The following is an 18,180-nucleotide window of genomic DNA, read 5'->3' as shown; positions in this document are numbered from 1 at the left end:
TTCTTAGATAAACATTATACCACTTCTAGGAAGAAGCTTATTCTCTATATTATTAACTATTAACAGGCATATATCATGACCGTTACTGGAAGACTTTAAAAATAAACAGTAAAGCAAAACTAGGCAATTAAAAAAAAAATCCAAAAGTTTCTTATTTGCAAACGTTTATCTGAATTTATGAACAGTTTTAGCTTTAAATACGTAATTCTGGAGGTTTCTGTTGACCAGACAGTAAAAGGAGTTAATCAAATATGAATCTTCTCCAACTGTCTTGTCAAACCAGGTAATGATGTCCTGCCAGCCAAACTCAGAGGGAACATGTGAAACAAATACAAAAGTAAACAGGCCTTAAGCTGCCCAAGGGAAAGTCAGCAAGATGGCAATTTCAATCATTTGGAATAATACTAAAGCAGCCTTAGGCTTTTCTCAGAATGGAAACATGTCACTGTTACTGCAATATTTCAACAAATCAGAAGGCAAAAGAAAGGAACACTTATGTAATCACAGCCATGGAACAGCACTTTGCTCAACAATGAGGTGGAAAATAATTAAGAGGAATTTCCTTTTTTTGTGAGCAACTGTACCTAAACAACAAAGACAAACAATGTTTCCTCATAAATTCTAGGAGTGAAAAAATTGAACAGACACAGATTCCTTTGGTTTTGATACAGGAGGCACTGAACAATGAAGAAGTTCTATCAAATAAAAAATGTGAACATAATGTTTCTCCAAAATTTTATCGAATGTTGACAAAAGTAACACTCTGAGCTACAAACAAAGCAAAAATACTTCAGAAGCGACTCTGCTGAAAAGTTGCATTAAGATAAATGGGTTGTCATATCATTTAACTGAGAAATCAAAAAATATTTCAAATATTTGGGGAACGTACCTAATCAGTAAACTTTCAGTATGTGTCTAGTCATGTAGCCATCTTTTAGTCAATCATCAGAAAATCAAAGGCAAATTGGCATGACTCAACCCAAACTTTAATACCGCATGATTGTGTCGTGTAAGCTTGTTTTGTGCGAGGGCTGCTGTGGTTTTAGCAGAGAGATTAACGACCGGACCTAAGCTGGCCTCCAAACCTTGCCCTGCTGATGCCTCAAGCCCTTTGAAGTCTGACCATCATACCTGGCAAAACAACAGTGGGAACTAGGCTGGTGTCAGATCTAATCAAGTTTCCTGCCTCAGCATAGCTAACTATGGGGTACACTAATTGGCCCAATTGCGGATTATACCTTTTGCTACAGATTCAAGACAATAATTTAGTCAAATGATGGTTTTTATCTCCTTCTAATTAAGATTCCAAAGTGGGAAGAAATAGGATTAGACAGGCTAACTTCAAAATTGTGTCCTTTAAAGTGGTATGCACATACGATAGGTCTCTGATAATATTGCATAGAACAATATATTGCTATTAACTAACATGAAGATCTGGGCAAGCATGATGTAGCTCCTGCACCTTTCACCAGAAGCATCTAAGTTTTCCTGGAAAAGGTCTACCTCATAATCTGAAAAGGGAAAACGAGCGCTCATAACTGCTCACTAAACAGCACTGTCATTCTTAAATTGAAAAAAAAACAACAAAAAAACCCACCTTTAGAACACACTTCAATCAATTTTATTTTGACAGAGATGAGAAAAAAAATGAAACAGTTAAATGATTCTGCAGATTATGAAGAGGTAGAATCCCTCCCACAAAAATGAAGTCTAATCAAACAATTTTGACATTTGAAGTTTGTTACTGATGGGGGCCAAACTGTAAAGAGGTACTTAACTGGTGAGCAATCCAGACATGAGAAAATCCATGTCCCATGCCCTCATTATAAACCGTAAAATAAGAAAGGTCTAGTGGTGAAGACCCTTGTTGAAGAAACCTTGCCATAAATAAGAGGTTGTGTATTTCTAACTTTTCTTGCATAATTTAATTTTCAAGTGGCATTTCAAATAGAGGTTACTATGATCACCCCAAACTGTGTATGCAACAAAGCAGCTGATTTCCAAAAAAGTGTTATGTACTTAAAATGTACGTTGAATTCACGCTGAAGCTAGTAAGGAAGTCATAAACCCAGGCGCACTTTGTATAAGCCATCCTCTCTCCCGCTTGTACCGCAGACGGTTGTGCCGCTTTATGCTTTTACCACCAGAACAAAACCGGCTGCTGACTCATCGCATTCTGACTGCAGAACCCAGCTTTAGAAGACTGTATTCACATCCCTTCTTAATTCAATTTGCCCTTGTTCCCATCTTCTTACAAACCTCATTGCTACAGTCAGCCTAGCTGTAGTCTGCCTCTCCTAACGTAAGGAAGAAAAACTTCTGGATTACAGATTAGTGAAACGTACAGGAAGATCCCACTAGGACAACGATCCCGCGTGTTTGAAAAGGAATAGTTTGTGTCAGTCTCATTTCTATAAAGCATATCTCTTAACAGAAACTGAAAGGGGCTGTAGCTGAGCAACGATGACAGAAATTTTTCAAGTGGGTCATCCACGCATGTCTAAGGCTACAGGTTGTTCCAAGAGCTCCACTGCCCCCTTTTCCTACAGTTCTGGGCCATGGCTAATGAAATCTTTTTTTACAGAGCCTGGTTAGTGCTCCTCTTCCGCCCCGCCCCCCACCAAACTGCATTACAAATTAGAATCCCAAACAGAAAAATCATATCCTGATAGAAAAATCATATCCTGAGTCAGGATTTACAGTAGGGAAAAAAACTAAATATTTTAATTCTCAGATGTAATAACTGTGAATTTCCTATGCTGTGAAATGATGGGGCATGCTTCTTTGCATTTCTGAAAACAGCAATAACATTTGTATTTTAAAACCTACCATAGACTATTAAGGTTTTTGTTTCTAATGTGCCGCTTAAAAGCTGTTGTTAAAATGGCTTAATACCTCACAATGCCTGGCTGCATTAACCACTTTCTCTGGAAAATAAGAAACATGACAAATGAAGGTCTTTGGAGAAAAAAGCCTGCCTTCACATATTTGCCTTTAAGTGGCTTTTGAAGAGGATACCTCGACTTGAGAAACTTCTAGCACGCATGCAGGGCTGACCTGCTTGAGGAACTGGCTGCCTGATTAACTATTAACTACTCTCAATAGGATTAGATAATTAAAGACATTGATGACCATTAATTAGGAGGAGGGCACCTTAATTTGTCACTTGATAGGGCCCTTTCAATGATTTATAGGTTAGGGCTACTTGCAATTGTGAAGGGGAGGGGGCAGTGAAGAGAGAGAACCCTCAAGTTACCTTATCAAGTGGCCAGCTAAAAAGGGCAGAGGGTCAAATAAGGGCCAAAGTGGTCACTTAAGGGTGAAGTCCCAAACACCAAAGCAGTGCCAAGCCACATTGACCATAATTTGGTGATGGAGTAAAAAATATGCTAATTTATTGGTGGCAATTCTCTCTTTTTATGGTTTCAAGCAGTTAAGACAAGTGGCCTGCTTAAGAGCTTTTCATTTGAAAAGAGATTAAACAAAATGGTTTGTCAGGGATGCTTGGCTGTTTTATGTCTTTGTTAAAAAAAAATTTGCCCAGACTGTACCGATGACTATCACATCACCCCAAAAGCCATCTTCCATCTCTAAGCATTACTTGGTTAATAAATACATCAGCTCTAATTGCTTAATAGTGCTATGTTCATTTGTTCTTTAGCAAGATTAAAATGAAATACATCTTTTGTATTACTGCCTTCTATCAGGACTGTCTGCATAAAGGTCACAGAAAAAAGTTTAAATTTAGTAGGAAATTTACTTAAGGACATTAGTGTAAATGATACTGTGTTTAAAATGACATAAAAGAGCGAAAGGTGATTTCAGTAATGCAAAGAAAATGGTTTCTGAATACTGATAAGGACACTTATCCCTCATACCACACACAATTTTAGGCAGCATTATACATTAAAATCCCTCTACTGGGGTAATAACATGTAGCTACTTTCCCACCCACTAACACAAGTAAGAGCAAGTCATTAACATTTAATTAAATATGCTCCTGACATCCTTAGAAACATGTCACGCTTTGTTATTGAAGGTTGTGGCCTACTTTCTATGTACATTTTAAACCAAAATAAACTATTTATAACGGACCGATTTAGTGCGGCAAATGAGACATCTTCAATTAGAAGGCACACTACCATATTTTATAAAACCACTCGGAAAAGCAAAACCAACGCAATGCATTTACAACATCGGGTGCATATTTCCTGTAGTTCACAAAACGAAACATAAGAGATGGGATTAGCTCCACCTTTTGGGTTCGAAATAGTGAAACAAAACTGCTTCTCTTACCTCAATGGTGAACTGCTTCCTTTTTAATCTAAAAGCAAGGTCCTTCGTGTCTGACACATCACAGATCAAGCTATTAAGCCGAGGAATCTGATGTACATGAAGCAAACCTTGTGGAAAGAAAAAGTAAAGGAGGTGAAAAAAATAAGAAAACGCTGTCATCCAGATGCATAAATTAGAGTCTTACAGCAGAATTCTGTATATTTACACACACTCATCCTCCCCTTTTTAAACTGGAGCTTACTACCAGGAGCAATGAAGCAAACGGTGCGATTATACTCAAGTAATCAAGCAGAATAAGATAAACAGAAATCCTTGTGCGAGGAAAACTAATTGCACTTTGGTACAGAAGTACAGATGTAAAGAGGGATCTTAATACTTGTCAAAACTACAGCCGGTTTGTGTGTGATTTTCTCTTGTATTTACAGTAAGCAAATATGGCTATCACCTTGCATGCTGCCCACGGCACCACTGAGTGATCTTTATTTTATTAAATGCACCAGTAAGCAGCCAGCAAAACAAGGCTTATGGGTTACTGATAACCACTGAAGCTCTAATGAGCAGTACCGCGCCTGAAAGCGGCTTGGAAAAAAGTTTCTGGAAAACACCAATTCAGATCCCCATTTTTGATGAATTTTAACCCCTGTGCCATCCTAAGAGAGAGACATTTGCTTCCCGCGAGAGGTTGATGTAGCCGTTCAGATTTTTTCCCCAGTCCTAGGTGCACTGCAAGCTCTGCATTCTGTCACTTGCAGCTCAAGCTGATTTTTTCTGACAAGGACGCTGGATGGTTTTTGTGCAGCCTAATATAGTTTCTGAACAACCTAAGGGTGATTTTCTACATCTGAAAACCAGGAAAATTCTACAGGGTTTCTCGATTACTGGCCTATATTTGCTATTCATAAAGCCAGTGTCAAAATGGAAATACCGAACGTTTACAAAAGACATCTCCCTTGAAAACGGCAGCTGGGAGAAAGAAAACCCAAACACTAAAACCCTTATTTAAAATAAGGCAAGTATTTTTCAGGGGTTTCTTTCTTTTTTTTTCTACTTTTTTTTCTTTTTTTTTTTCTTTTTCTATTTTTTATTCTTTTTTTTTTTTTTTTTTTTTTTTAGAGCAAAGGGACAATAAGGGAAGAAATTTTCCTAAAATTTAAATACTTTAAAAAGCCTAATTTTTACAGGTACTAATAACAAAACTCCCAATATTATTACAAAGATATTTTTACATATTGAAGCCTCCTACCCCTTTCTCCAAAGATATATAAAAATATTTATTTTGATTTTGAGTTCAAAATATAATTATTAGATATAAGAACAGCAGGCATAACAAAGGGTTGCTTATACATATTATTTAAAAAATAATTAAGGACAATTTATATCATTTTTATTTTACTGATTCTTCAACCACCTACATTTTCAGGCATTTTAACAAAATTACTAATGCAGTATTCATTAAATATTGCAACAATTTAATCATTTTTTTCCTGAGTAATGTCAAAAACTTCCATCATCTGTAGTGAATAAATAATCTTGAAATATATTCATACACAAAAATTATCCACAGAGTTAAGACCTTTAAAAATACTCATTTTTAGAATGTTAAATTACAATTGTCTAAACCTCAAAAGCTATGAGATGGCATATTACTAAATATATATATATACTTAATATGTATATATTTTTAAGTAGTACCGAAAATGATTTTGCATACATTTTTACAGGAAATCAGGAAATAACTGCTAAAATGCACATTGTCTTAAAAGATCTCTTCACTGCTGAGAAAAGGAGTATCAAATTGACAGAATTATGCTAGCATAAACAAATGCCACATCACAATTATACAATTGGAAAGATAATTAGGCGAATTATTCTAGCTTTTGTTCACAGTTTCTTTTTCCATTCACCTTTTTCAGATGAGGAAATATGCACGACTTTCTTAGTGAAAAAGATTTTTCTCTGATTTATTAATTACAGCCTGCATACACACAGCGGTGTCTCAACACCATCTTTGCTTCTTTTTCTATATATTTTGCTGTGGCAAACACTGCCACATTCTCACATGTTTACAGCAGGTTTCGGATAAGCAGTTTACTTTTAGCTGAAGGTTTCCATGGAACTACAGTAGTATCACAATAATAATAGCTGTAATTTATGCACACTCAGAGCACCGCTCTGGATTAGCTAAAACTGTTTGGTATTCACTGCTTCGGCTATGCGTAACATCTCATCTCATCTTTTAAAATTTAAATAGTTCTGCTGTAACACCTTACAAAATCTTGGGGAAACAAACTGCAGGATTAAACACCATTACACATTTTGAAGATAAATCACTCGAAAGGCTACATGCCTTTTTACCAAGATGAGTTTCATATTTTACATGCTCTACATATCCATATTTATTTCTTTAAGTTCATAGCTGCCATAACCGAAAGCTGCAAAACAGTGCATTATTTTTAGATAAAGTTTATATAGCGCATCATTTAGCAGTTTATTCACCTTAATATAATATATGTTTTTCCATGTTCTCTACTTAAAACTTGGCAGATCAGAAGTATTGATTTCATGACAAGTTCAGCTCACTGGTCAGATGATTGCCAAGCCTCCTCTGCATGTGAATTCCCCAAAGCCTGCCTGTTGAGATGTACATCTGATTGAGCCATGCCTCAGTAATACGGCTTGACAACATGCAAGGAGTTGCCATGTTTCCTTTGCAGCCTTAATGCACTTTACGGAAAAATTTCCAAACTCAAGACTGGTTAGCAAGGGGAAACATTTAAGAGGTATATTCTAAAATGAAACCAAATGCTACTTTATAGCAGATACCCAATTGGAGGGTAAGCCGTTAAGTGCCCTAGAAACACTCAGGGCAGACTTTTTGCATTGCTAAAGATGGAACTTACCGTGGTAATCCTTGTATAATGGATTGGTTTCTCTCTCAGAGCCAATAAATGATTCAAGACCAACTACCATATCTGACAAGTTTGTTACACGTTCCATAATTGCTTTATTCTGTAAGACACGGAAACAAAATACACATCAGATGTGATGAAAAAGGTAATTAATGTTCATGGACTAAGCCTTGGTCTTCTCAGTGACAAACTGTGGGGAAAAAATAGGTCATCAATACCTAGAAATTGCACTGAGGACTTTTCTTATTTTTTATTTAAAAAAATGGATGGGAATTTGTTTCTAAAGGAAAACATATTTGACACAAAGAAAATATAAAGGAGCCAACTTAGTACTAAATTCATCTTTTCCTAATCTTTGTAAGATAAGTGCTAGTTCATATTGGAGATATTTACAAGCTATGTGGCAGTTAAGCACCATACATCGATTGTACTGAGTCAGATGCCCAGCTTTTGTTTGTGTCTTGAAAACCTTGTTTCTTAAAACACTTAGACATATCTAGTATTTTGAGCATGCACAACCCACATGATTACTCATTTTGGTTATCAAACAGCACAGATTAAAAAGTAGGAACAAAGCATTTTCTCCAGTATTTCTCTTTCTAAAAGTTCCTCTCTACAAATCTGAATCTAAAGCTTCAAGTTGCATTACCATTTCTCAACATATCTGTGATTTGTAAGTGCTTTGATAACGTCATGATTTAATAAGCAAAAGGAAGAAGAGACAAAACTGGGCTAAAAAGCAAAATACTTCTTTAAGATTCAAAACAGTTATGTTAGATCTGCCAGGACAGCTGGTGTACTCTTCTTCCTGATGGCTGTAGATGCTCTGCCCATCATATCTCCAGGGGTATCAAGTCCAATCACCTCAAAACACATCCATGCCAAGTACGAAGAATTAGCTCTGTAGCTCCAAGCTAGAATTTTGTATTTTTTGTTTATCTTAAAGTCTTTTGTACATTCTGAGCTTCCATTATTAAACTATGTGACCAACAGTACAAAAGGTCAACTTAAATGCTGGTAAACCATTTGAAAACGACAATTTGCACAGTAATTGGGACCAGAGAGAAAAGGAACATCCCACAGTAATTTAGTAGAGTCTGTGCATTACACTGACATACTGGTTTGTTAAAATAGTGAATACACCAACTGCTTGCACGAGCCCACATTTCAACAATTTATCTCATCTCCTGGCCACAGAGAAGCCTGTAAGGCAGATACAGAAGGTGACCATTTCCTGCTCCCATCAAAGAGGATCTGAACTCTGTTTTTAGACCATTACACAAAGTAACTGTGGCCTGTCCTGCCCAGCCCAATCTGCTCAGGGTACAAGGCCTAAAGCCACCAATCCCCTGGTACCTCCACCACCCCCCTCTCCCCACCTTATGGGCCAGATGGCATTAAATCCTGTGGGCTGGTCTCTTTTCAAAGCTGCTACTTGTGCACAGGCCAAAATGGTCTATCCCTGTGGAATCAGGGAACTTCTATTTTACCTGCAAAGTCTAACAATGAATAATGATAAAATAACGTTGCTAAAGATTTTCCTTTCTGAGCAATAATGAAAGAGAATTGAGGTAAAAGAAAGTTGCCTCCACATCAAGCCTTAAACTTCATTATTTTTGTCCTAATTATATCTACCACTGAAATATTAAAGCTGACTTTCAAATTATTTCCTCTTTTGGGAAGCGAGGGAGAGCTTACTGTATTTTAATGGAAACTGTTGGTCACACTGATTTACTGGGGTAATCACATAAAGACGCTATAAATCTGAAGTAGCCAGTGATCTCTGCAAAACCACAGACTGGAAGTTACATTTTGCCAGTTCTGAAGCAGGTTCCTGAATGTTATTCATATAAGCAAGAAACGCTAAACTGTTATATAATCAAACAGGTAAAATACTGACGATTTCTGGAAGCTAACTTGAACTCTTAATGTAGGAAAAAAAATTAGACCATTTGGAAAAAAGTTTGCTGTCCACTGATCTTTTTGCTTGCTGACTTTGACAAACAATGGCTACAAAAACTGTGGACAGAAAGATGCTCAACCATCAGCACGGCACCTTCATCATTAAAAGTCCTGTAAACCATAACAGCATTGTTCCTAGTCAATCCTAGTTCTGGAAAAATTAAAGTGAGGGACAGCAATTCAACCTAATGACACATAGGCGACAATTCAATATGTTGTTCAAAGCTCCTCTTCTGAACAAGTTTGCTTTCTTAAATTGTAGTCTGTTTGCCTCTGTTGATTTTGTTTTTGTTTTTAAAGTGTGTCAAAACACTCTCTGAGCTTCATGCAGCATATCTTGGGAAATACCTTCCACGATGAATTGCCACAACAAATAGACATTTGCTTATGTGGCATTGTTGTCACAGATCTGTATCTATCATGTATTTTCTAGTTTGCAGCATTCAGCACATTAATGCCCAATCAAAGCTGACGTCAGCACACAGATAGTTGTGATGTATGGCATACTGACATAAACACACAAATCATGTTGCCCCATCTGGGCTTGAAAATTTAACAGAGCTCCAGATCTTCCTCCAGCCCCATACAAATCTACCTCCTGCTTCTGGCATAAACTTGGCAGCTCTGGAGATGAGCCAGGACATGGTTAGGAGGGAAGCCAGGAATGGGGGGATTCAGGGAAAGAGTTTGTTGGCAGCTAGAAGAGGTATTGTTTTAAATAACATTAAAAATAAATTAAAAAAAGAAAAAGAAAATCCACCACCACCACCACCAAAACACAACCAACCTAATCCTGGAAAGTTTTCAGTCTTGGTAGACATACAGCAGTTTTTCTGTATTAGTTAGTTCAGCCAAAATATAATTATTCTAACAACATGGTAGCAACCCTGTTGTGCAGGCTGGGCTGAGCATTCATTCTATATCTTACTTAGTGCTCACTGCTTTAGACAGAAATTTTCTTTTAAGCTCAAACTTTTAGTATCTGAGCTCAAAGTGCACTTTCAAAACCCTGTTGGAAGGAAATCCATCTAGCTGCTTGTATATGTGAATGGGAACCATACATACCTCTTTAACCAGCTTTTAGAGAAAAGCAATTGTGGAAAAAGATTGCTTTGTTCTACTTATTTGCAGGATCTACAGAGCTTTAAGGAATTGTTTATGGATGTTTAAAAATACGTATTTACCAATAAACTAGTCTAAAATGTGTTATCTTCTGTGTCTGAGTGTAAATCACTGTATTCTACCAACACAAACACACAGAGAGCACGTTTGTGCAAACATACATACTGAAATTAATACTGTCTATTGCTTCTGGTTTGAGTTCTTAATGAATATCTTAATGAAGTATTATCATTACCACTATTTATCAAATCAACTTTGTTTCAGCTGGATTCCATATTAGAAAAAAAAATCTCGTTGCTTTGTCTGCTTCAATCTAACTTCTAGATCTCCACTCATTTGCTGTCAAAATTCTTCTAAAACCCAGAGATATGTCAGTCCATTTTTATTCTGTCAAATTCTAAAGAACTTTAAAAATCATAAAATGTATGTAATAGGAATATTTAAATTCTCAGTCCTTGTGCTACATTGAGTAGGCAAAAGTCTAAGAATAGAAAATTTTCTTAGAAGCAGCTCAATATTTCTACATAGTAAATACAAACAACCTCAAAATTTAAAAGAAAAACAAGATACTCATTACAGATCTACAATGAAATGTAACTAGCACCTGTTAAGCTTTTGAGTCACGCAGATTTCATAAATTTCTATTATCATCAATACATTAATAAACAGTCTCTTAATATTAAATTATATATTGAATTTAAAATAAGGTATTTTAAGACTACCTTTTCTCAAACAGACATTAGGCCTATATTTTGGTAGTGAGGCTATATTTAATTCTGTACCTTAACCTTCTGGTAAACATTCTGATAAGGTAGTCCCATCACTGAATTTCTTTAAAAATGTTTAATTAAAAAAAATTAATCCTAAAATGAGTTTCTTTATGTGAAAAACAAACAAACATACAACTAACTGCTAGTACTGGGACCAAAAAAAAGCACATTTGGATATATTCATTGCATACATTGCATACATTCCATATGACAGCACAGACTTCAGTGATGAATTCAGATACTCCACTTCTAGCGTAGAGAAACCTGTCACTGTCGTTCCCAACAGGTGAGTCCAGTAACCCTGACATTTCATTGAAGGGTCTCAATAAAAAGCACCAAGTGAGCAAGTTTATACGAAGTGATGCCAACCTTGTGAACTTAAGGCAAATTTTGGTATACAATTTTTCAGAACAAACTCAAAAAATTGATGGTGACTTTTTTGCCTCTTTTAACTCTGCCGTAACACTGAAGTAAGCTTAGTGTGGTAACATATGCAGCCACACTGGAATATAACAAAACACTGGCTGCATATTCAATGGATGAAATAACTCTTGATATTTACCAAGAGATTAGCATACAATATGGTGGCAATGACTTCACAATATACAAATATTTACCATTAGTCATTGTTATGTAATCTCCAAAGGATTTTAAATTGAAAAGATAAATTATTAATATTAAAAGACATGGCTTATATAGTTACCACCATTTGTTATTAATTACTACTACTAAATTCACCGAACTACCCATATATTTTATCTTGGTAAAAGAAGTCAGGTATTAGGCCATTGCACTAGTTTTACAGAGATATAGTTTGTGTGCTCCTTAATTATTCAAAAATTCTGAAAGTAAAAAATTAATAAATGTTCTACCAAAAACTAGTATCAGAAATTAACAAAGCCTGTAAAGTTTAAAATTCTAATACCCATCCTAACTCCAAGCTGATTAGCAGCACCATTTTCAGTGCTTGCACACACCAAACCTACTAACTGAACTTTGAATTTAGGCTGTAAAATCAATGTTTGTTCAGACCACTGAGTACAAGATGAGCAACGGTAATTACATTAAAGAATTTTTGGTATGTAGAAAACTGTATCAATATCACAAGAAAACTGAATGCAGGTGTGATGTCTTTGCTAGAAGATGGATAACGCAGAAATATTCTTCAAGGATTTTCTACAAGCTTCTAACACTTTCAGTGATGAGAAGTACACATGTAAGGATTCAAACAGAATCTCCTTTTACCTTTGAGGAACCTTACTGACTGTAATAGAACTTATTTATACATATCTGTTCACATGGATGAAATCAGAGAAGCACTGATTTTTATTTGTTTATATGTACACTATATTAATTTAGCAATTTTCAAGCACTGAATAATTATCTTTTAATAATCTTACACAAGTTACAGAAGCAAAGAAAGGACATGTAGCAAAGACACGAGTAGGTAATTAGACACAACATACTCGCCCAAATGAGAAGGGAGTGACAAAGCATCTGTTGGCCAATATGTTACATGATGCATTCATTCCAGATTTTGGTTGTTCTTTTAAAGTTGCTTTTAATAATGTTTGTATTGATAGTCTTTATAATCTCAGAGTCTTTCAACCGTGAAACTAGTTAGAATGAGCATTTTTGAATCTTGAAAACTAAAAACATTTGAGCCACGGTTGCCTCCTCTCACACCTGCAACAGTGCCACTTCTATGGGAACTTTGCAATGATTATCATCAAGCATATCAGATGAAGGTGGATGACACAGTGCCCAGTTAAAAAAAAAAATCTGCATAAATTTTCAAGAAAAATTATTTAGTTTTGATTTCATGACTAATATCACACACTAAAAACTATCTTTCAATCTTCACTGAAGATGGATGACCTGGACTTGTTAATTATTCTAGCTAAAAAGGAAATAAATGTCAGAAAACCTTGGCACCCCAAATAAAATGTATGTTTGCTTTGCCATTAGAGCGAAGACCTGAATGAAAGCTTCTTTACAAGGATGTCAAGGGCCAACAGGGAAATGAGTGATGACATAGCACAGATGAAGTGAGCAAGTCAGTAAGAGTTGCTGTTGAGGTCTACAGAATGAAAGGTGAGAAAAAAGCCTACACAGTTTAAATAAAAATATCCATTTGATGATCTCCAAGTGCTTCACAAAACACCAGCAAGTGTTGCATTCCTCATTTACAAGTGATGAACCAAGCACAAAGATGCCACCTGACTTGTCCAGAATCACAAGCCAGTCAACAGAAGACTAGCTTTTTGAGGCTTGGTTTAGGAGGCTGTAACTAAGGCTTTGGGGTGCCACATGAAAATACTTAGGGGCATGGCAAAGATGACATAGGAGTCAAAACCCAAAAAGCTGGGTGCTGAAAATCTACCTATTGTCTGACAGAAAGAGGTGGCAGAGGTGTGGGGTGTTACTGGGTGACGCCTTCTGAGCTGAATCCCTGCTCAGTGCTTTTCTCTCCTGACTCCTGTTTCCTCAGCATTCATGAACTGAAAGCACAGGCTGCAGGTGCCCACAAATGGTTCTGGGGAGCAGGGCTCTTGCTCGAGTCCTACAAAGTGGGTAAATGAACCAAATGAACCAATAAACCCAATTGAGCACCCCTGCTTTCTTCTCCAGTAAAGGATGAGGAGCTGGGAAGAAATTTGTGCATGACTTGAGCCCAGCACCTCCCTAGAACACTATTTGGTCCTTATTAATGAGTTTGTCTCATTGGTATAAAACCACATACGTAGAAAACTGTATGTTATAATTGAACAAAATCAAACGACCATTTCAAAAATGAAATGACCATTTGAACCGATTTGTTTACAAAATTAAACATTTTAAAATATTCAATGTTACCAGTTGGTCATAATGTGGTAGATACAGATGCAAAACTAGACAGAGAGAATGAGAGTCACATCATCAAATCTTGAGAGCCATAACAAAACTGCTGAGATGAATGTATTTGAGACTAACTGGCTTAACTAAAATCCTAAGACTCCACTGAGAATTATTCATGATAAAATAAAAGGTTTAGAAGTGCTTGCTTTTGTCATTTTGCCTGAAAAAAAAAAATCAGTGCACTTTGCTTCCCAATTCAGGCTAACTATTGCTGCGACTTAAAATTCCTTAAACAGTCAATTGCCTTTTACGCACAGGTGACCAAAAAGATCCTCCACTGTTATTTCAACTAATTGTACACAAACATCAACAGGAACATCTAGCTTACATTTCTAATCAAGTGCAAGGTTCTGAAATATAAAATCATTTAAAAAACGAATCCCTTATTCAGTATGAAATTATAGGCTGTCATCAGGAGCAGGCTGGCAAAGCTAGATCCAGATGGGAAACTGGCTGGGCAATAAGAAGAGGTAGGGTGGAAATGATGGGTAGGCTGGAAATGATGGGAACCTAAGGAAAGACCTGACTGCTCCCTCTGCTGGCAAGGCCCTCACCTGCTTTAATTTTTAACTAATGAGTAGTCATTTCTTTAATTATTTAGGATCTAGCCAATAAATAATGCAGAATGTTCCTTCCTCAGTCTGTTGCTCTGTGTTTGCACAATTTTGAACTTATGGTGCCCTATTTCACTAGAATAATTTGTCACAGAATTAAGGCTCAGGTGGATATCTAACAGCAGACCTAACTGGTTTTATATTTTAGCCATTCACAAAATAAATGGCGAAACTAAACTCTTTAACCTTCAAAATATTCTATTTTACAATGTATATATATCATACATAAATTAAATATAATGTATAATTTGCAATGTGTTTCATAATATTATGACAAATTGCTCATCAAATCAGACTACAACAAGAACCCTTTTTTGTAGAAATAAAATAACATAAAATGAAACACACAAAATTGCACATCAAACCAAAAAAATGTTGTTCTTCCATGAGTAAAATTCATGGCCTGGGAATTAAGAGATAACGTTTATATTAAAACTTAATTCAAGTATGAAGATGAGTCATTCATTACTTGATTTGTGATATAAATTAATAGCTGCAGTAAGAACATTTAGAAAAAATCTGTTCTAGGATTTTGGCCTACAACCAGAAGCTCCCAGAACAGGAGGGATCAGCTTTTTTTGCCCACTGTTCTCATCTGAATCCTGGCTGAAAAGCTACTCCAGCTCCCAGCTTTCCAGAAGACTCCATCCCAGGAATCCTCGCCTGCCATTTGGTTTGCTGATTTTAATCTCACAGGACTTTCTTACAGTGGCTCCACTATTCTGAACTGGCACTTGCTCCTAGAAGTGAGTTATTATTAAACTTGTAGGTCAATTGTGGCACTAACAACTCTTTGGAAGCTTTCAGCCACGGTGTACAATTTGCTGGTCTAATTAAATATTAATTCTAAGTGTTACATTCTGTGGCTAAGAGCTTTTATTTTCCATCATCAGTCTGGAAGAGAAAGAGGTTACAAGGCTAATTTAATCTATTTTCCCCCCCCCACTAGCATTAAAGCTTAACTACACAGGCACAAAAACATCATTAAAGATGCAGTATTCCTTTTTATTATGATTATATTGTAATTAATAGAGCAGCTCTAAACAACAAAAAAGTGGTTAGATTCTGAAATTTCAGGGTTTTTAAACACCACCAAAAGTTCATATATAAATGTTTCTAAGCAAACGCTGCACAGAAATTCAACATTCACTTATTTGAAAACCATTTAATATAGAAAACACTTATGCAAGAATTTAAATGTGAAATAGCGTACCATAAAATTATTGTTCTTTGTGCTGAAATACCCCATTTTAGTGCAACATTCACAGGGATTTTTTTTTTCAAAAACTTGTCGTTCTACTTATGTGAAAAAAAAACCACTAGTGTTACTTCAGCAAAACAATACTACCTTCATTTTCCAACAGAGTTGCTTGCTTTAAGCAGATAACTACTTTGTCCTGCATTATTTAAAGTCACCCTTCTAATCTTTACTTATCACTGTCCAAATGGGCTCAATACATGAGCCTCTTCCCTTCTGCTTCCATAACAGTTGTGTCCATGTCTGGACACTGGGCATTATATTAACTACTTAGTCCAGTAGCCAAAAGATTCCATATGCTTGAACAGATGACTATCTCCATACTGTGATGGGATAGTTAACTGTTTAGATCTGTCTAATCTTGCAGTTGAAGGATTTAGTTCTAAATCTTACCTCATTTTTTAAAGTTTTCATAAGTGTATTCTCAGATTACATAAATAAGATGTAAAATAAGACATTGCAATCTTGCATATAACTCATTAGCTTTTAAAGTTTAACATACTCATTTTGGAAGAATGATTTATTTTGATGAAAATACTGTGTTGATGATGACAGTGATAAGATTATGCATATTATGCCTTCCAAAAAAGTAAAATTAATTGAAATGAGAGCAAAATCAGTCATGCAATTTTAATGCATGCACCTATCTATCATAATATGGATAAGTAAACTAGAAGACAAATAACATGCTGCTAAAAACGTTTCAAATGAGCACTGTATTTGTTTTTGAAATGTGCAGTTGTTACCAAATCTGAAGGGGCAGAGCCAGAATACAGCCTGTTGGCTACCACAAACTTATTTTATGAAATAACAAAATATTTCTATTTCTTCTGCAATTGATTAGCATAATGCTATCAACAATAATAGAAATTGAAAACAAAATAATTTACTGTCATACAACATATATTTTAAAGTGTTTAATACTTCTCTGAGCTTGCTACTAGATTATAATTTTAAGATGCTTTTATGAATGTCTAGAATGTCCAAAACAAAATATTCACACCTGAAAACTATGTAGATAAGAATGCCTGTCATAAACTCACGACTCTCAGTATTTCTTTGTATGAATATTAAACTCTATTTCTCACATAGAATTGCACATGCCACATTTAAAACCTAGTAAAGCACAGTATAGTAAAATATAATGACCATTTCATCTCCATAGATTCTATTTAGCACAGGGTTTTGAAAGCTTACTTAAATATGATACAGAAAGTACATGACATTTATTCTTGATACAAGTTTGTGTTTAACGGCTACATCATGAAATACGTTTGAAGGTTATTCAGCATTTTACACTTGTGAACTCTCAGAAGTTAAGAGTTTTAAGGCATGCAATTGCTCTCAGTTCCTGAAATAGGAATAACTGATAAATTCACAAGCTATTGGGAGTCATGTCTCATAATCCTGTATTTGCAATGGATTCTAAAGCATGCTATTGCTTGACTTCGAGTTTAGCTGCTAGATTGGTACGTGTGAACACAAAAGGCTATGACGTGAAAAGGTTTGTTTCTGAATTTTTCTACACTGAAACATACAGTAATTTATGCACTTCAGTTGATTCAAAGCATCAAAACATTAATATTGCAGGAAATTAATTTTTTAACATACGGGATGAAATAATGAAAATACCTTGCTAAACAGAACTTCAGACTCTGAGGACAGGTTCTGTAACACGACTTATTCATACTGACTTTTCATTAGTCAATTAATTTCCCTTGGTACATGCTGACTAATACAGTGGTTAGTCCTTACCAGTAAGATAGCCTCATCTTCAAAATAAAGGAAGGCTTCAGTTAAAGTGCTTCACTTCTTCCAATGAAAACAATAATCTACTTTAAAAAAATTCACATCCACAAATTTGCCTGGATACTTAAGTGATACAAAGTTGGGAACAAGCAGAACAGAATTATGAACATTATTTACTATTTTGGATTTAAAAAATACGTACACCTGTGAAAAATTATTTCTAGCAATTAAAGAAAAAGAAGACAAACAATAGGAAAATATCTTACATACTAACTCAAGACTTTTACAAGTAATAAAGAGTGATATTAAAGTCATTTAAGTTACATTCTGTAGCAAGAAAAGTTGTTTTTTTAACACTAGGTACCAAAAAGCACAGATTTTCAAAATACAGAAAGAAGAGCTTGTTCTCATTTCAATAATATTCCTTAATTTGGGAAGTGTAACAATAAATCAAATCCCTCTTCAATCCTGATCATTTTTTTTTGGCTAGATTTTAAAAATGTAGGTAATTTTCCCTTTTCAAATGCACCATCTTATTTCAGAGGCACAATTCATTTTCAAGAAGCAGTAGAAATCCTTGAAAAATAACCTTCCATCAACTG

At 35.4% G+C, this 18,180-nt stretch overlaps 1 protein-coding gene across 6 annotated transcripts in view; it reads right to left on the bottom strand.

The window, feature by feature from the left end:
• ELP4 (elongator acetyltransferase complex subunit 4) overlaps positions 1-18,180 on the bottom strand; it is a 196,334-nt gene that overhangs the window by 132,299 nt on the left and 45,855 nt on the right. For all 6 annotated transcript variants that reach the window (XM_068685036.1, XM_068685037.1, XM_068685039.1 and 3 more), the window contains 2 exons: positions 7,197-7,305; positions 4,297-4,403 (listed from right to left, as the gene is read on the bottom strand). In XM_068685036.1, the coding sequence (XP_068541137.1) occupies positions 4,297-4,403; positions 7,197-7,305 (216 nt within the window). The remainder of the gene's footprint in view (positions 1-4,296; positions 4,404-7,196; positions 7,306-18,180) is intronic.

The sequence above is a fragment of the Anas acuta genome, chromosome 5 (genome assembly GCF_963932015.1).
Source record: "Anas acuta chromosome 5, bAnaAcu1.1, whole genome shotgun sequence".
In the NCBI taxonomy this organism is placed as follows: Eukaryota; Metazoa; Chordata; class Aves; order Anseriformes; family Anatidae; genus Anas; species Anas acuta.
This window is presented reverse-complemented; position numbering and strand designations above follow the sequence as displayed.